The sequence below is a fragment of the Sceloporus occidentalis genome, unplaced genomic scaffold (genome assembly GCF_023333645.1).
Source record: "Sceloporus occidentalis isolate IW3139 unplaced genomic scaffold, rSceOcc1.0.p SCAF_29, whole genome shotgun sequence".
Taxonomy (NCBI): domain Eukaryota; kingdom Metazoa; phylum Chordata; class Lepidosauria; order Squamata; family Phrynosomatidae; genus Sceloporus; species Sceloporus occidentalis.
In genome coordinates, this window is record NW_028317009.1 from 5,092,421 (window position 1) to 5,107,344 (window position 14,924).

General features: G+C 42.2%; 1 protein-coding gene across 1 annotated transcript; it reads right to left on the reverse strand.

The window, feature by feature from the left end:
• Window positions 1–561: 561 nt before the first annotated feature.
• Window positions 562–14,196, reverse strand: LOC149299168 (Fanconi anemia group A protein-like). Its single transcript, XM_089486639.1, has 36 exons — window positions 14,178–14,196; window positions 13,553–13,665; window positions 13,202–13,295; window positions 12,965–13,104; window positions 12,278–12,354; window positions 12,019–12,131; window positions 11,725–11,807; window positions 11,418–11,451; window positions 10,820–10,886; window positions 10,548–10,660; window positions 10,263–10,339; window positions 10,011–10,152; window positions 9,522–9,655; window positions 9,219–9,329; window positions 8,804–8,899; window positions 8,653–8,712; window positions 8,453–8,541; window positions 8,038–8,098; window positions 7,732–7,781; window positions 7,346–7,422; window positions 7,155–7,259; window positions 6,906–7,042; window positions 6,742–6,812; window positions 6,554–6,653; window positions 5,941–6,110; window positions 5,453–5,549; window positions 5,005–5,187; window positions 4,760–4,833; window positions 4,552–4,680; window positions 4,291–4,369; window positions 4,049–4,212; window positions 3,753–3,858; window positions 3,474–3,533; window positions 3,212–3,316; window positions 1,414–1,533; window positions 562–669 (listed from the first exon to the last, which is right to left on the reverse strand). The coding sequence occupies exons 1-36, from the start codon at window positions 14,194–14,196 to the stop codon at window positions 562–564; spliced, it is 3,558 nt and encodes a 1,185-aa protein (XP_089342765.1).
• Window positions 14,197–14,924: the final 728 nt, after the last annotated feature.

Genomic DNA, 14,924 nt, shown 5'->3' on the forward strand with positions numbered 1-14,924 from the left:
AAATGTAAATTACTCCCTACCCCTGGTGAAAAAGCATATGCACTTATATACAAATTTGTGGTTGCTACATACTGCCCATTCAGGTAAGAAAAGGCTTGTGCGATTTATTGCACATTTTTTAGCTATACAGTAGTCGGACTTGCTGTGTGTATTTAATGGACGTTAACCTTTCGTATAAAATGCCCGTAAGAGGATAAATGTTGCGCTCACTGCATTGGTTGTAAACGAAGATAGCACAACAAAAAAAGCTTGAGGGCTTTTTGGTAGTTTTAAACTTTATCAAGAGTTTGTCCGGTTTTTTTTCTCTTTTCATTTCTGAATGATGTCCCTTTTGAGTCTTGTCACTGTGCTAAACAACAACTAAAAGGCAATTTGCTAGGAGATATTAACTCTACTGTTGCACCATCATAAAAATGGTAGAGGTGGAATGTCCGATAGTTTATTATACAGAATAAATAAATTACACAGTGAAAGACGTGTTTCTTTCTGGAAAATCCCCACCTCCTCGTGGAGTCACGCTCTCCCACAGGAAGAAAGTCTAAGCCACATTTGGTCGATTGTTTAGAACAGATCAGGTTCCTTATCCAATTCACCATAGTCAGGAGGTGCATGGAGAGAAGTGAGCATTGCGTGTAGCTCAGGGTCATACTCTGCACACAACGGCATTATCTGTAGGGGAAAAGACGGGGTAAGAATAATCTTTTTCACTACGTGGAAGGCTAATCTGCATAAAGACATAAACTGAAGCTGTACTTGATCTGACCAGTCCACGCTACATTTAAAAACAGGAGCTGTGCCTACCCTAATAAGAGAATTGAGTGAAAACTGTTGTAGCTTTTCTGTAGTATGTGATTCATAGAATATAATATATTGCGGCTCGCAAATAGATTGTAACAGAGATGTCCGGTTAACGTTGCAGAAACGGGGCAAATAATGCAGGAAGACTTTGAAAGGAAATAAAGAGACCATTTGAGAGCACCTGGTTTTTTAAGGTGTTGCTTGGCTTGGGGCATTTGGTGATGGAACTTAGTAGGAATGACCGACCCTGGGAGATGAGATCATGGTAATGGAGCTGAAAATAGTGAGAGAAGCAAAAAGGTATACAGTTAGTAAGAGCATGCCAACATTCTTACTGTACATCACAAAACGCAAGATTACTTGTGACAAATGCCTTTGGAAATTGTATATTGGTTTCGGAACATTGAAATAGCTGAGTTTGGAGAAAAGTGCTCAATTTACCATTTGAATTGTACTTTTTTTTTTTTTTTTTTTTGCACAAAGTCTGCATTACTTTATATGATAACACAGTCCTTTAATGCAGTCAGGACCTCTTAAGCTTCTGACAAAGGCACAAGGATAGGGGATCAGAAAGTAGAGAAGTATGTGTCTACCTTTAGAGACTGAGCATCTTACCTGGACAGAGTCAAGAGATGAAGCTGCAAATGGATTGGCGTCCAGGAAAAGCTGTAGCAGCTGTATGTACATCTGAACCGCAACCTCCAGGAATCCCTGCTGCTTGATCACATTTCCTACCTGGAGAGAGGGGAGCAAGCTGCAAGACACAGTGAATTATGCAAAATCAATTTATGGAAGCTAGAGGTAATCAGTCAACTAAAAGGAGTTTGTGTGTACTGTAGTGCAGCACTTTACAGTTACGCAAACTAAACTATGGCTTACTGAGTGAAAACTCACCTGTAAAAAGCAAAAGGAAGGAGCCTGATGAATTCATCCGATGAGGTCCTGTGAAGGAGGGACAAGTCTGTCTGTTCTAAAAGAGAGGTGTGAAGAGATGATCAGCGGGATTTTCTTGCCCCACTCCCATTCCGCTGTCCTCATATTCAGTAGCTACTCACTGCGTCCCTCTGCAATCCGGAAGACAGACAGCCAGGACTCCCCTCTCTCCTCAAGGCATTGGATGATTTGCAAACAGTTTTTCTGGGAAATCTTCTGCTCTGCTCCGTCCTATTAACAGTCCAAATAATTGCAAAGTAGGGATACATTAGAGCAGGAATACAGCACAATCAACGATAGACACCTAGACGAATGTGTCAGTTTTTTTGTGGGGAATGTCAAATCAATTTACCGACGTTAAGATCAATGAAAAGAACCTAGAGTAAGTCTACCTTAGACAGCAGACATATTAAATACACTCCTGCAGCCAACAGCAGTGTACTCACCTTTAATAATGCTGGAATCAGATCCATTATGGAGAAAAAGAGAACGGACACGAGCAGCTGCAACCAAGAGGACTTCTCGTCAGACAGATAATGGAGAAACATGGCGTTTTTTGGGCAAAAGACTACATAAAATAGACAAATGCAGCGCTATAATAAGATGCCCGAAAAGAACCTGCACAGACCCACCTGAGCTGCTTTACTGTCTGAAGCGTCAAGACATACGGGGACTATGTCGTGTGCCAGCTTTTTCCTCTGCATGGTGAAATACACAAAAGCAGCCGACAGCCAGGGAGCACCGGAGAGAGGGAGAGGCGATCGGTCGCAGACGCATCTAAAGGTAAGCAGCCTTTGTTATTATAGAACAGCAATAAGACAGGGGGGATAAAGAATCATTGTGAAGTACTTTGTTGCACAAAACATTAACAGTAAGTGGGAGTTATAGAAAACTACTGCGTACAAGAAATCCCATCACACACATCAATCCAGTGGCTGGTCAAAGCGACGGTAACAGGAGAGGTTGTGTGTCTGTTGGAGGGATAATGCGTTGTATAGTTTATTCTATGTTAATGGAACACATTATATGGCAACTAAATGTTTCTCAACACAGGAGCTAACAGTCTAAAGAAGGCTGTTTAGTTGTGTACGGGTATCTAATTATACAATGGGCTACTGTAACATTACTGTAACCATCCTGTAACCAAATACATTACCTATGTGATGGTTTGCCGTATTTTAGACAGGAATCCTGTCCGTATATGTTAGTCATCCTGATGATATGCAAATTATAAACTATCACTAATGGTGCACAAAATTATCCAACTCCTTCCAACCTATCTACAGTTGTCTGCAGTTTCTGCAGGATTTCTATCTCCTTGGGTAATCTGCCTGTGAATAGCCGGTCCCAGTGGCATCTGAGGACTGGATAGAGCCGTGGCCACCAAAGCTGTAAAAGAGTGAAAGAGTCTTTATCATCAACACCGAATCCTAAAGTTACTTTGTGCATCTTTGACGTATCTTTGAGTACAGTAACGTACCGCAGCAGAGGTGAGAAGGACGGGGCACGCGGAAGAAGATTCAGTGACGAGGGAGTTTATGGCTTCGGAAGGATCGTCACATTGTGTGCAGGAGGTCAGCAAACCCTGAGGAAAGGTAAATAGATACTGCTTAAATTGGAATATTAAATTCTGCCAAAACGTCTACAGTTTATCGAGTAAGTGAAGCTAACTTTACCAGAAAATATCATTGTTCTGAATTATGGTGAGCTTATACCATGTTCTCTCCCTCCTGCAATGTTACCTTGAAGAAGTGAGCTGTGATGTTGTACGGTAAGGCGCATCCACGCGGGCCAAGGTTCTTCTGGAAAGAAAAAAAAGCAGAAACCTTGATTAGGGTCCAACCAAATCCACAGACAACGGCTTTCACTGCTAGACCCTGAACTAACAGACAAAACACAATGGATAGCCTGGACTGAAGCAAGGGAGGAAATCCCAGTCCCTTAATACTTGGTGACAGCCGAAAAACAGGCTTCCACCACCTTATGCAAACCAACTGCTCTTGGACTATAAGGTCGCTCACCCATTCTTCATTGACGAACGTGAAGAAGTCCTTAGCGCTGAGACACGTGATTCCCCTGACTGAGTTTGTGCTGATTAGTAGAAGAGAGGGGAGCCCCAGTAGAATCCTACACACAAAGAAACAAAATCCTGTGACCTAGTAGATCCGGAGAAGAAAACCCTGATTGAAAGGCAGCAGTGATCTACAGCATTCCTGTCCACGCATGCAGTCACTGGATGACTGCCTACATTCTGTTCATTAAAGTCTTCTGCGTGTCAAATTAACGAAAGCTTGGGGATCGCTCTATCGTCTCGTACCTACAGCACATGTCAAGCTCCATTTGCCTTGCAAGCCGAGCGCCCACTTCAAGGTTGCCTGATTTTGCTGCTAATCTCTGATGGAATGTTTTGAAAAGGAAGGAACTGTGGCTGACCCGAGCAGAACGTGCGTCTCCCACTGTCATCATATCACAGACCAACTCCTAGATGGAAGAGGGAAAACACATTTGTAAAACTCATTAGCGAAGCCCAGGAAACGCGTCTGGAGATCAACCGCTCACCTGTAAACGGCACAAGATATCCGCTAAACCGGTGCGACTGTGAGAAACGTTCTCCTGACTTCTACAGCCAAGGCTGGACCTGCAGAAAAGAAACGCGCTCATAATTGATGGAAGGTGGCAGGGGACACCACACTTTACGCAGTCCTGTAGCTTTTGAATGAAGGCTGAGTGAATAAATGAACGTCATTGCAGCTTCCAGAAGATCTCTCTGCTGGGAAATCCAGTCCTGATCATCATTCCTTCACTAAAGAAAAATCCCACCTGCTGTTAAACTCCAAAGCCGCGTCCACTATGATCGTGCAGGCTGTCTCTAAACTTCCACCGCAGCCGCCTGCATCGGATACTTCTGGGAGATAAGACTGATTCACGGCCCAGCGTTGGTAATCCTGTCTGCAGGATGAACATCGAGAGACGTTACAGGTGAGCTTCAGCAATGCCGGTGTATAAACTGAACAAAGAATATGCCCACCGTTCTGCATCGCGAAGAGGATCGCTACCAGGGTCCGACGCCATCTCCCACAACAGCCAGTCCTGAAAAGAGAGCTGCGGAACAGAAGCAGGTAAACACGTGGGACCCGCAACATTCTGAAACATGATCAATACATTTAGTTTAAGCCGGAAGTGCGTTTTATAAATGAGATGTGTAAATTTTTTAGGATGTGGATTCTCTTCAGCTATTTACTGACATGGACTGCTTGCCGTTGCAATACCCACCTTGAATAACGGCTGTCGAAGCACCTCTTGCAAGCAGCTCTGGCTCCACAGGGTGAGTACAGCTTCTTTCCAAGAGGCCAAAGGGTGGGACAGAGAACTCCAAATAAGAGACGTGTCCATCTCTGACTCTGTTCTCGCTTCTCCTCGGGTTTCTGACACCAGCCGAGGCACAAGGTGTTGCAGCTGCCGTCAGACAGTACATACAAGAGTAAACTATTAAGTGCAGAGCGCGAGCCCAAACCAATTATTTCCGAACATAAAAAAATTTGCAGTGTCAATCTTCATTTGTTTTTAATACACCTGCGTGGTATTTGTGTGTGTGCATACGTGAAAGTCTGAAAATGCAAGTTAAAGTGGCCTCAAAAACTGGAAATTGTTTCTTCAACATAATTTAATGGAGGCTTTGGATCCAGAAGTAACATTCAGCATCAACACATCCCAGGGTTACCTTGTGCAGAAACCGAGGAGGAATGCGGTTTGTGGATGTATCGGCTCTGAGCACAGAGAACCTGCAGAAAGCATAGCTGACGGCTGCCACGCAGAACCTGGAACCCAAACACAAGAGATTCAGCGGCACTGTTATTTACCATGACTGCATTCATATACATAACTTTGCCTTATTGTTAGAAAGACAGTGTGCCACCCACATAACCAGATCAACCAGTTTACGTGCATTAACCAGCATTTACTAGTAACAGCTTCTCACCACCTTTATGACCTCCGTGTGGAGGTGGGAGCTTAATCGATCCAAGCTGCTGTCGCTTGGCCTTCGCGATAAGGCAGCCGACAAAATACGACAGGCAGGATAGCAATGGGAGAACGACATTCAAGGTGATGTGGGGCTTCATGGTTAGAGAGAAAAGCAGAATAAAAAGGATCTCAATGTCCCCTGATGACCATACGTTTTTGTGTTTCCAGGACAGCATAGAGACTCACCTTAGACACACGAGCATGGCGTCTGAGCACCGAGGGTTCAGTATAACGTCCCAGAATCTCTCCAGGCATTTGGCTTCAGTGCTAGGAGCCGGGAGTGAGGTCTGGCACTCGTGTAAGTGAATAGAGAAAGCAGCCAGTCCAACCACATGAGGGTCTCTGAGGCGAGGAGACTGGAGCCACCCAAAAAATAAAGCACATGAGAAAAAGAACAGTACAGAGGTTAGTAGTCTATCATTAAATACATGTTACACATGAGATGTGTTGTTATAACCTGTTCTAAAGGTAATGCAATGGGAAGTTCTTAAACAATGTTTAAGAACAAAGTTTAAGCCATCTGTGTCTGAGAAACTATTAATTATTAGTTATTAAGCCCATTCCGATATCTTTACATTGAATTTCAAAAGAAATGAGAAAAATGGGGACACTTTCATCTTGTCATCTGTATGCAGTTGAGTTGGAATATGTGCTCTGCGGAAAATAGAAGGGCAGTCAGTCTTATAAAATGAAGGAATAAGAGATACTTTTATGAAGGTATCTTGTACTTTATATTAAGTCTTTGTTAAACTCCACTTTGTGATCAGATGAACCCAATCAATCAGCAATAAAGAACTACCTGACAACACAGAAGCTGCAAAATCCTTCTCAGCACCGCGGAGAGGGCCCTGCGATGACCACACAGCATCCTTACATACAGAGACGGCCACGGACCCTGCCTGAGTGATAACGAAGCAGATTGGTAAACGTGAGCGAAGGGCAGCACCAAGCATCTGAAAGGGTGAGTAGCCTTCCAATGTCCATTACCTATTAGGTGGATTGGTACGGGAAGCAGCCATGACACATTGACAAAAGCATGTTAAGATGAGGTCTGCAACCTATGGAAAAAAGCGTGGGTTTAAGTATATACACAACGTGTTGATTGGTACGTTAGGATGTACAGCTAACCAAATCCATCCATTCAAACTCACTGTCTGATCCTGGACCTCCAGCACATCTAAGGCTGAGGGTATTAAGGTCTCAGCAATTACGCCAGCATCTTCTGTATACCCCGATCCTATAACCGCAGACAGCCTGTCTGAAATAAATGCCAGCTGGGCGGTGACATCTAGGGTGAGAACGAAATACAAATTAGTGATTTTCATGTGCGTTTTAATATAGCACATGTAGCTGTCTGTGACAGCCAAACAATATCAAGATGTCTATCCCGTTTCACCCACCGCTGTATCGGTTTGGCTCTGTGACGAGGGGGCGTAGATCCCACAGGGCAGTTTTCAGTCTTCCCAAGGGTTCCTCTTGCACCGTCTCGTCCATCGTGTTCCTCCCTAAAGAGCAGAGTCACTTATTGTGAATTCACATCTATTAGCGATTCCAAGAAATGCATTGGGTGCCACTCACTCGATTACCTTACCTTCCAGTTTCCGCTGCTTCTCCTGCTCGCAAGCCTCTGTGTACGAAGTGAACAGGGTTGCGGGGATCTTATCGGCTCTAAACATAAAAAAAAAAACAAAGGTAAAAATTAAATACATTTGTTGTTTTTAACCTTTGAAGAAGAAAGATAAAATTTTAAACCCCTGGAAGTACGTTTAACTGTAACGTAGTAATATTCACAAGCAACTGGGAGACGCTTCTCGGTTTATTTGAAGTACCTTTTTTCGTAATAATTGCAAGGACGTACGTGGCTCAGTGGTCCTTTAGTGTATCAGTCCTGCTTAGAATACAGAAACCCTTAATCCCTGTCGACAGGGATGACACGGAGATGCATAGCCTACTTTTATTAAAATGAATTCTACTTACCTTTTCAAGGCATCAATTAGCATCATTTGGGAGTCTGGGGCAGCAGGGAGCTAGGGAAGAGAAAAAAATAATATACACGCACATTGACCTCATTTGTCAAATGCGGACCAGATGAACAAATTCCTATCCAAACGAACAGCTACAAGACACAGTATCTCTGTAACTGGGTCGCTTACGGCAGAGGAAACCTCAAACTCCAAGGATAACGTAATCCAAGAAAATGTGTTTTACTGTAATCAAAGAAAACCCGCATTGCTCTATATTAGGTTTTAACTCCCCAGGTACGTTCCATCATCTTATACTAACCACTCTAGGTGCAAGCAGCGCAGGTAAGAAGCGAGAGGTGAAATATGGCTTCCGGAATATACTGGGGGAAGAAGAAATACGGAGGGATGTTAGAGGAGCTGGGGTGTATAAATGAAAATTAGGCCTACATATATGCAGAATTAATAACAATTTCAGTAAGAAGAGCTAAACCAGAGTAAACTCCCCTTTCCTCAGTGGCTGGAATAATCCGTATCATGTTCCTTGTCTGGTTGTATGTTAACAGGATTTTAAAAGCCTCATAAAACCAATAGAAAAAGGGACCTTTTGTTATATAAATGTATGCTTTAATGCTCAAACTTAAAATATTACCTCCTAGGAAACTTAAGAACCATATAGATTGACACCACTTTGTTCTTCTTTAATACATATTCTAGGTATATGTATCGTTATTTACCTAGCTTCCATTACGCTGGCTGGAATTTTGCCCGTGTTTTCAAAAATCTGTACGGCTTTTTCCACATCCTGCAGAGCTTGGGTCTGCGGCTGCAAAGATGGACAGAAGTCAATGTAACGTGTTTTGTTTCCAGTGGGGCATCTTTGTATCGTGAAAGCTTAACATGGATAACCTTAAAAAAGTCGAGGAGGACGTAATACCTGAGCCTTATCTGGTCCTGAGGATAAGTCTTCATACAAACCCATATCTTCAATGGAAACCTTAAGATTTAACAAAAGTGCATGGTCAAAAATGGACACAGAATGAACAAACGTCAACCAGGAATATCTGCTCTAGAAAGAAAACAATTACTTTCATGTCTGCAAGACGGGTCTTGGCTAAGGTGATGTACTCCATGAGTAGAGGACGATACTTGGCCAGCATGAACGGCGGGTACAAAACGTGTACCTGAAAAATCCAGAGAATACAGTGAATCATTCAAGAACCTGTTCATCATCTAAAATGTGATTTTGTAAAACTCCACAAAGCAAACAACCTAGCAGGTCTTTTTAAGGACAAAGAAGACAAGTGTGATCCCACCGCATATTCTGTGTTTTGTAAATAAGTATCATAGTAACCTCAGGGCCGCTGGACAAAGATTAAACGCAAGCACAATGGCTTATTACGCCGATAATGATCTGCTGTGTTATTCAGAGACGTCTGAGTAATATAATGCACTTAATTACATCAGGAAAACAAAATAGTACAGTTTTTACAGAAGGAATACCTTAAGGTACTGAGGGGCTTCATACGGTACCAAATCCGAGAGCAGCTTCAACAAGAAAACCAGCGACTTTTTGCTTGTGCTGTGGTACGAAGTGGCAGCGCCAAAGGTGCACTAAACAAAAATAAAATAGAATTAGGTGTATCTTAGTGGCTGTACAGGTGATGCACTGAAGGCATATCGTTAGACCAAAGCAGTTTCTAGGTACAAAGCAATAAATGTCGATTTCTCTGCTGTATATCCTCCTGGACTAAATATCCCAAAACAATGGCTGGTAACTGATACCAAGAAAATAATCTGTTCTACCTTGAACCACTCCGTGTAAGATACAAAAGCAGCAGGGCCTTCCAGGGCAGCTTGTCGGGCGATCAGGAAAGCGGTGATCAGACATTCTAGCTCATAACCTGTAAAGGCTTGTGTCAGTAGGTGGTCCAGTAGATCTGGGGTAAAAAAATAGATTGTTATTAAGAACAGTACAAGTAACAGGTAAGTTACAGCAAAGGTAAACTGTACATTTTTCTGCTCAATCAATATGTAGTCTGCAGAGAATACAGGTGGCTGCCCTTACTTTTGATATATTATATAGCAGGGCAATCATACATATCCAAAAATGAAAATCTAGTTAAAGCTTATTTATATTTGAGTGTAATTCACCTCTGACCTTTATATTGTAGGGAGATAACTTACAGGGACGATGAGGATTGTAAGGAGAGGAGCAGTTCTACATCTATTGCCAGAGCATGGAAGAGTACCATGCATTTATATGCTGGCTAGTATTATCTACAATTGCCTCACTTTTAACTAGTTGCTGAGCTTCTGCCCGACAGATGACCAGACACGATATGCAGCTTAAGACATGATGCCAGTTAACCTCCTGCGTCTCCAGGACAAGTTGTATGTGAGATGTCAGCTTCTCGGCATTAAGCAGAACAAACAGCTACGGAATATAAAGAAGCAGAAAGAAATGCAGATGTGTAATTGTTGTAGATGTCAAATTAAACAAAGAAATGCCCAAATTTCAGATCTCACTCGCTTTCCAGCACTCACCCTGCGGTATAAATCTGTTAACAGGGGGCAGGTTTTCACAAAACTCCAGTCTCCTTGAAATCGGATGGCGTCGGAGACTAAAAAAGACAAATGATTCAATGTATGGCAAGTTATTGAAGGTTGTTCCAACACCGAATGTGTAACCAACGCTTACATACAGTACTGGAACATCCCTACAAGCCTTCACCAGTATGTAGGCCACATCAAGTAAGTCATCATATAATGATCATTCATTTACCATGATTACCCAGAACTAATCCAAAACACCCCCAGCAGAGTACAAACCTTTCAGCTGTGGTTTGAAGGTGAGAACCCGGCTCAGTGTGTGGATGAAGAAGTTCTCCAGAGACTCCGGAATCAGACGGCTTCTGTATCTGGAAACTTCATATGTAACCAACCTGAAGATGGCGAACAACGTAAGACATGGAAACCAAATCACTTATTTGTGATTAAATAATTTTATTCTTGGTTAAATAAACCTTTTTTTAGAGTACTGTAAATGGATTATAACAGTGTCGACAATACATATGTAAAAACACAAAAGAGGCACTTCCTACCAGTGTCGCTCTACACTTGGCTTGTAGGACTGGTCGCTTTTCCCATCAGAGACAGCATCGAGTACCCCTATAAAATAGCATATTGACTCAGGGAACTATTTTTAAAGGTTTTCTAAACATTTCAAACTAAATGCCTCTCCCAACTTTGTTCATGCTAAGGAAACTGGTAAGTTATTAAATAGTTTTTATTTTCACAATTCCATTTAAGACAAAGCTGTGTGAATGCTACAAATGTTCTGCCTCCCAGAGGCTAGATGTAGCCTCAAATGGAGGACCGTGTGGTTAGATTGCATAATACATATGGCAGGGTTCTGCCTTTGCTGTATGTTATTTGCTGCAGTGGTTTGCATCCATTTTTCTGCATTTGTTTGCTTTGAGTTCTGTCTTCGGCTAGTTTTCCTGGCCCTCCTGTATTTAAATTGCCCTGCCCAGCGCTTTAATTCACTCAGCTGTATCTCTGTCTGCTGCAGGTAAGCTTTTTTTTTTTTTTTGCATCTCTTGATTTGGTTCAGGTGCCTCGTAGTCACATTTCACTAATATTGGGTACGTTTAAGTCAAATTCCCAGCGGCCTGTCAGAAGTCTGTTTGACATACTTACAAGAGAGCATTTTATCCAGAATGGCTAGAGAGATCTGAAATGACAGAACGGGGACACATAGTCCAAATTCAATTAAGAAGTCAAGCTTCAAGCGGATTGGACACCTTTTGAGAATTGAAAACATCTACTTCTATGATCAAGCATTGAACATTTGCAAACCCTAGCACTGTCTAACACGAAAAAAATAAACATGGTTAAATATGAAGGTTTGATTATGTTTCCCAGGAAATACAATGGGGGGGGGCCCTCTGGCTACAAATTTATGATTGATTTGGCCATAGCTTTTGTCTGAAACTGTAAGAAGTACCTCTGTAATTCTCAGCGGTTCGGAGTTCTTCCCAGCATCTGTCGATGGACTGTAAGCATTTTCAACCAGCACAACTAGAAAGTCTTAGAAGGCAAGAAAAAGGGTAATTAAGAGTCATGTTTGGGCTCTTACAGAGAATACAAAGAACATAAACTCCATATCAGCCAACCAAAGCTCTTTGGGGATCTCTTACGACAGGAAAGTCCTCCCCTGGCAAGCTAGCGATATAAATGGCAATTCAGTTTTCAGCCGTGTGGCTGGCTCCTAAGCGATAACTTTTTAATGGTGACATACCAGATATTATCTGTTCAAGGCAATCGGAGTCATCGGGAGAATTCTCCATGTGTGAGCACAGCGAGCGCATTTGCCCACAGAACCAGTCAACAGCAGAGCTCGGGTCTTTGCAGCTTGAGAAACAAAACCAAGACCGTCAGCCGACAATTGTCAGGGAAAACCCTAAACATCATGTAGAAGTTCTTATACTCATTGGGTATGGTGTGTCCAGATGATATAAGTCATTACAATGGCAAATAGGTGTTCAATACAGAAGTACCTGTTTAGAAGGTCATCCAGTTGCACAATATCCTCCTTGTGTAAGTGCCAGACAGCTTCCAGCACAGGGGGGTGCTGCTGGAAGAGGCAAGGGTGACATCAAACACCAAAAAAATCATATCTCTGATGATATTCAAACTGTCAACTTATCCCCCCCCCCCCCTATGCAATGTAAGATATATGGGGATTGCCGATGGGTAACCCCCAATGTATTGCTGCAGTTCTTCACTAAAGATCCTCAGCCACCGTATGCTTAACCAGAAGGTTACTGTGGATGAAGGTTTATTTCAATAAGAGTTAATAGATCTAAAATGTATTTTTAATCGCTATGCTAATCTGTTGTGATCTGCAGTTTTTGGATAAATGTATCAAGAAGTATCCATTTTTAATTCATAGGTGCGACTGGCAACACTGAAATCCAAAAAACATACATAAAGGATCTAATGGCTCACCTGTAATTCCCAGATATCCCTAGAAAACAGAGGTCGACAAAAGCAATTCTCCGCCAGTAACCCCTTTAATGTCTTCAACAAGCAAGTGAACTTTTCCTGCAACAATTTAAAAAAAAAAGTGTATATACGAGTACTCCGGATATATGGAGATAAGTATGCTTTTAATGCTCGCTTTACAGAGGGTCCAAGTTAATAAATATTCAGATTTCCCCCCTGTATAAATACCGGATCCCCACCCTCTGATTCTCGCTGAGTACTGCTCCAGCTCCCTCTACGGACTCCTGGCAGATCTGCTGGACGTTGGAGACGGCGGCTCTGGTTGTCAGGATCCCAACTGGTAACCCCAACTGTACAGCCTGATCCCGCAAGACGGAGGCTGCGATCAAACAAGAAGATCATAAGGAGTGAGGGCCAGAAGGGACATTTAATATTGGAAATCTGCTAGTATTCCATCAATTTGGTAATAAACTCACCAACAAATGTTGTCTCATGCATAGAGGTCTTCTGCGTTTTGCTGGGATGGGAGCTTTCATTGGAACAAGGCTTCTTGTAAGGAGGAGCAGCAACCTAAGGACAAGTGATCCAGTTATGAAATGTCTAGCGCGTGTTCCACAGATCACACTTACTCTGGATGATAGAGTCCTCGAGGAAGTATGTTCCAAATAAAATGTGTTATGGAAAACCATGTCTTTGGCTACCCAGAGGGTGAAGAAATGCAAGAGTAATGGATGCCTATATTACTATATGGAAGTGTACATTTAGTAACTCGGCATGTAAATTTTGTTACTTTTTATTTTTTGACGAGATCATGTTTTTTTCCGCACCTCAGAGAGGAAATCACTCGGGTCCTGGTTACAGCTCAGGAGATACAGAGCCGCCTCTTGAAGACTCTTGTAGGTGTCTGGAGCCTTCCTCCCCTGTTTCATGGCTTTGCCACCTGAGCAAGTAACACAGAATTAAAAGAACATTCCTGTATTCATTTCTTATTGATTTTTTTTTTTAAAAAAACCCAATGTTTATTTTTTTTGTGATCACAAACCAGCGCACAGTATAGACGCTGACGTGGCAATAAAACTTTTGACCCAATCACAACGCTCTTCTTATGTCACGAGGGGTGTGGCCATTTAAAATAATTAATAGTAGTAGTGTTGTGTGTGTGTGTGTATATATATATGTGTATATATATATATGTGTATATATATATATATATATAGTGTGTGTATGTATGTTCTGTACAGAAGTTTTCAAAGCACTTTTAAATATAAAATATGTAAAAATAGGATTTATAATATTACCTATTTCAATTGTAAATTTGTGTGTTTGTGATATATACATTTATATATGAATATATACACATAGCTCTAGCTATTGTTGCCCTTGCTGTCATATAAGACCTTTCAAGCACACAACATATATACGTATAGTCTATGAAGCCCCTCTTCTGCTCACCGCGGGCAGCTTCTGACATCTTTGTTGTATGCAGCAGAATATCCCCTCACACACCATGCTGCATTCACTTCCGCCACACACTACGGCTCCACCCCGCGCTCTATACCCATTGGCTGTCGCGCGCTCTCGTTACAGAGAGTGGCTGAGCTGCGAGGATCGTGCACGTGCAGCCGTCACTGTCTGCGAGTGCGGCCATCTTGGTGCAGGCGGCACAGTAATAAAATCAATGATACCAACGCGAGGGGGTTGTGATTTGTTCCCACGTTATTACATGCATGCATTGGGATATGTGTATGTATTAACACACAAATATATATATATGTATATATGATATATATACTACAATTGTGTGCAGCTGCAGTAACCACGTTTAGCGTACAAAAACTAAAGAAAATATTATTTTTGGAGAGGGGACTACCACTTTTTCCACTTAAAATTAACAAAGTAGCCATTTGCACAGGAAATGGTATATAAATGATGTATTCTGACGCTGTGGGCACTGTGGCGCCCCTGCCTGGTAGAGCTCTTTGGTAGCCCAAGTGGGCTAGTGGTAGTCTTCAGCTTGGCAGTAGCAGGCTGACTGGAAATCCCTTTAACTGGGTATATTTATACAATGGTCCTGATGCTGTATACATTACCCATCTCTTATAAAGGTCAACAAGTAAGATCTTGAAATCCTTTTGAATACTCTGTTTGTTTCACTAATCATCATTCAATCCGGAATGTCCACCATGCGCGGTGTCTTTT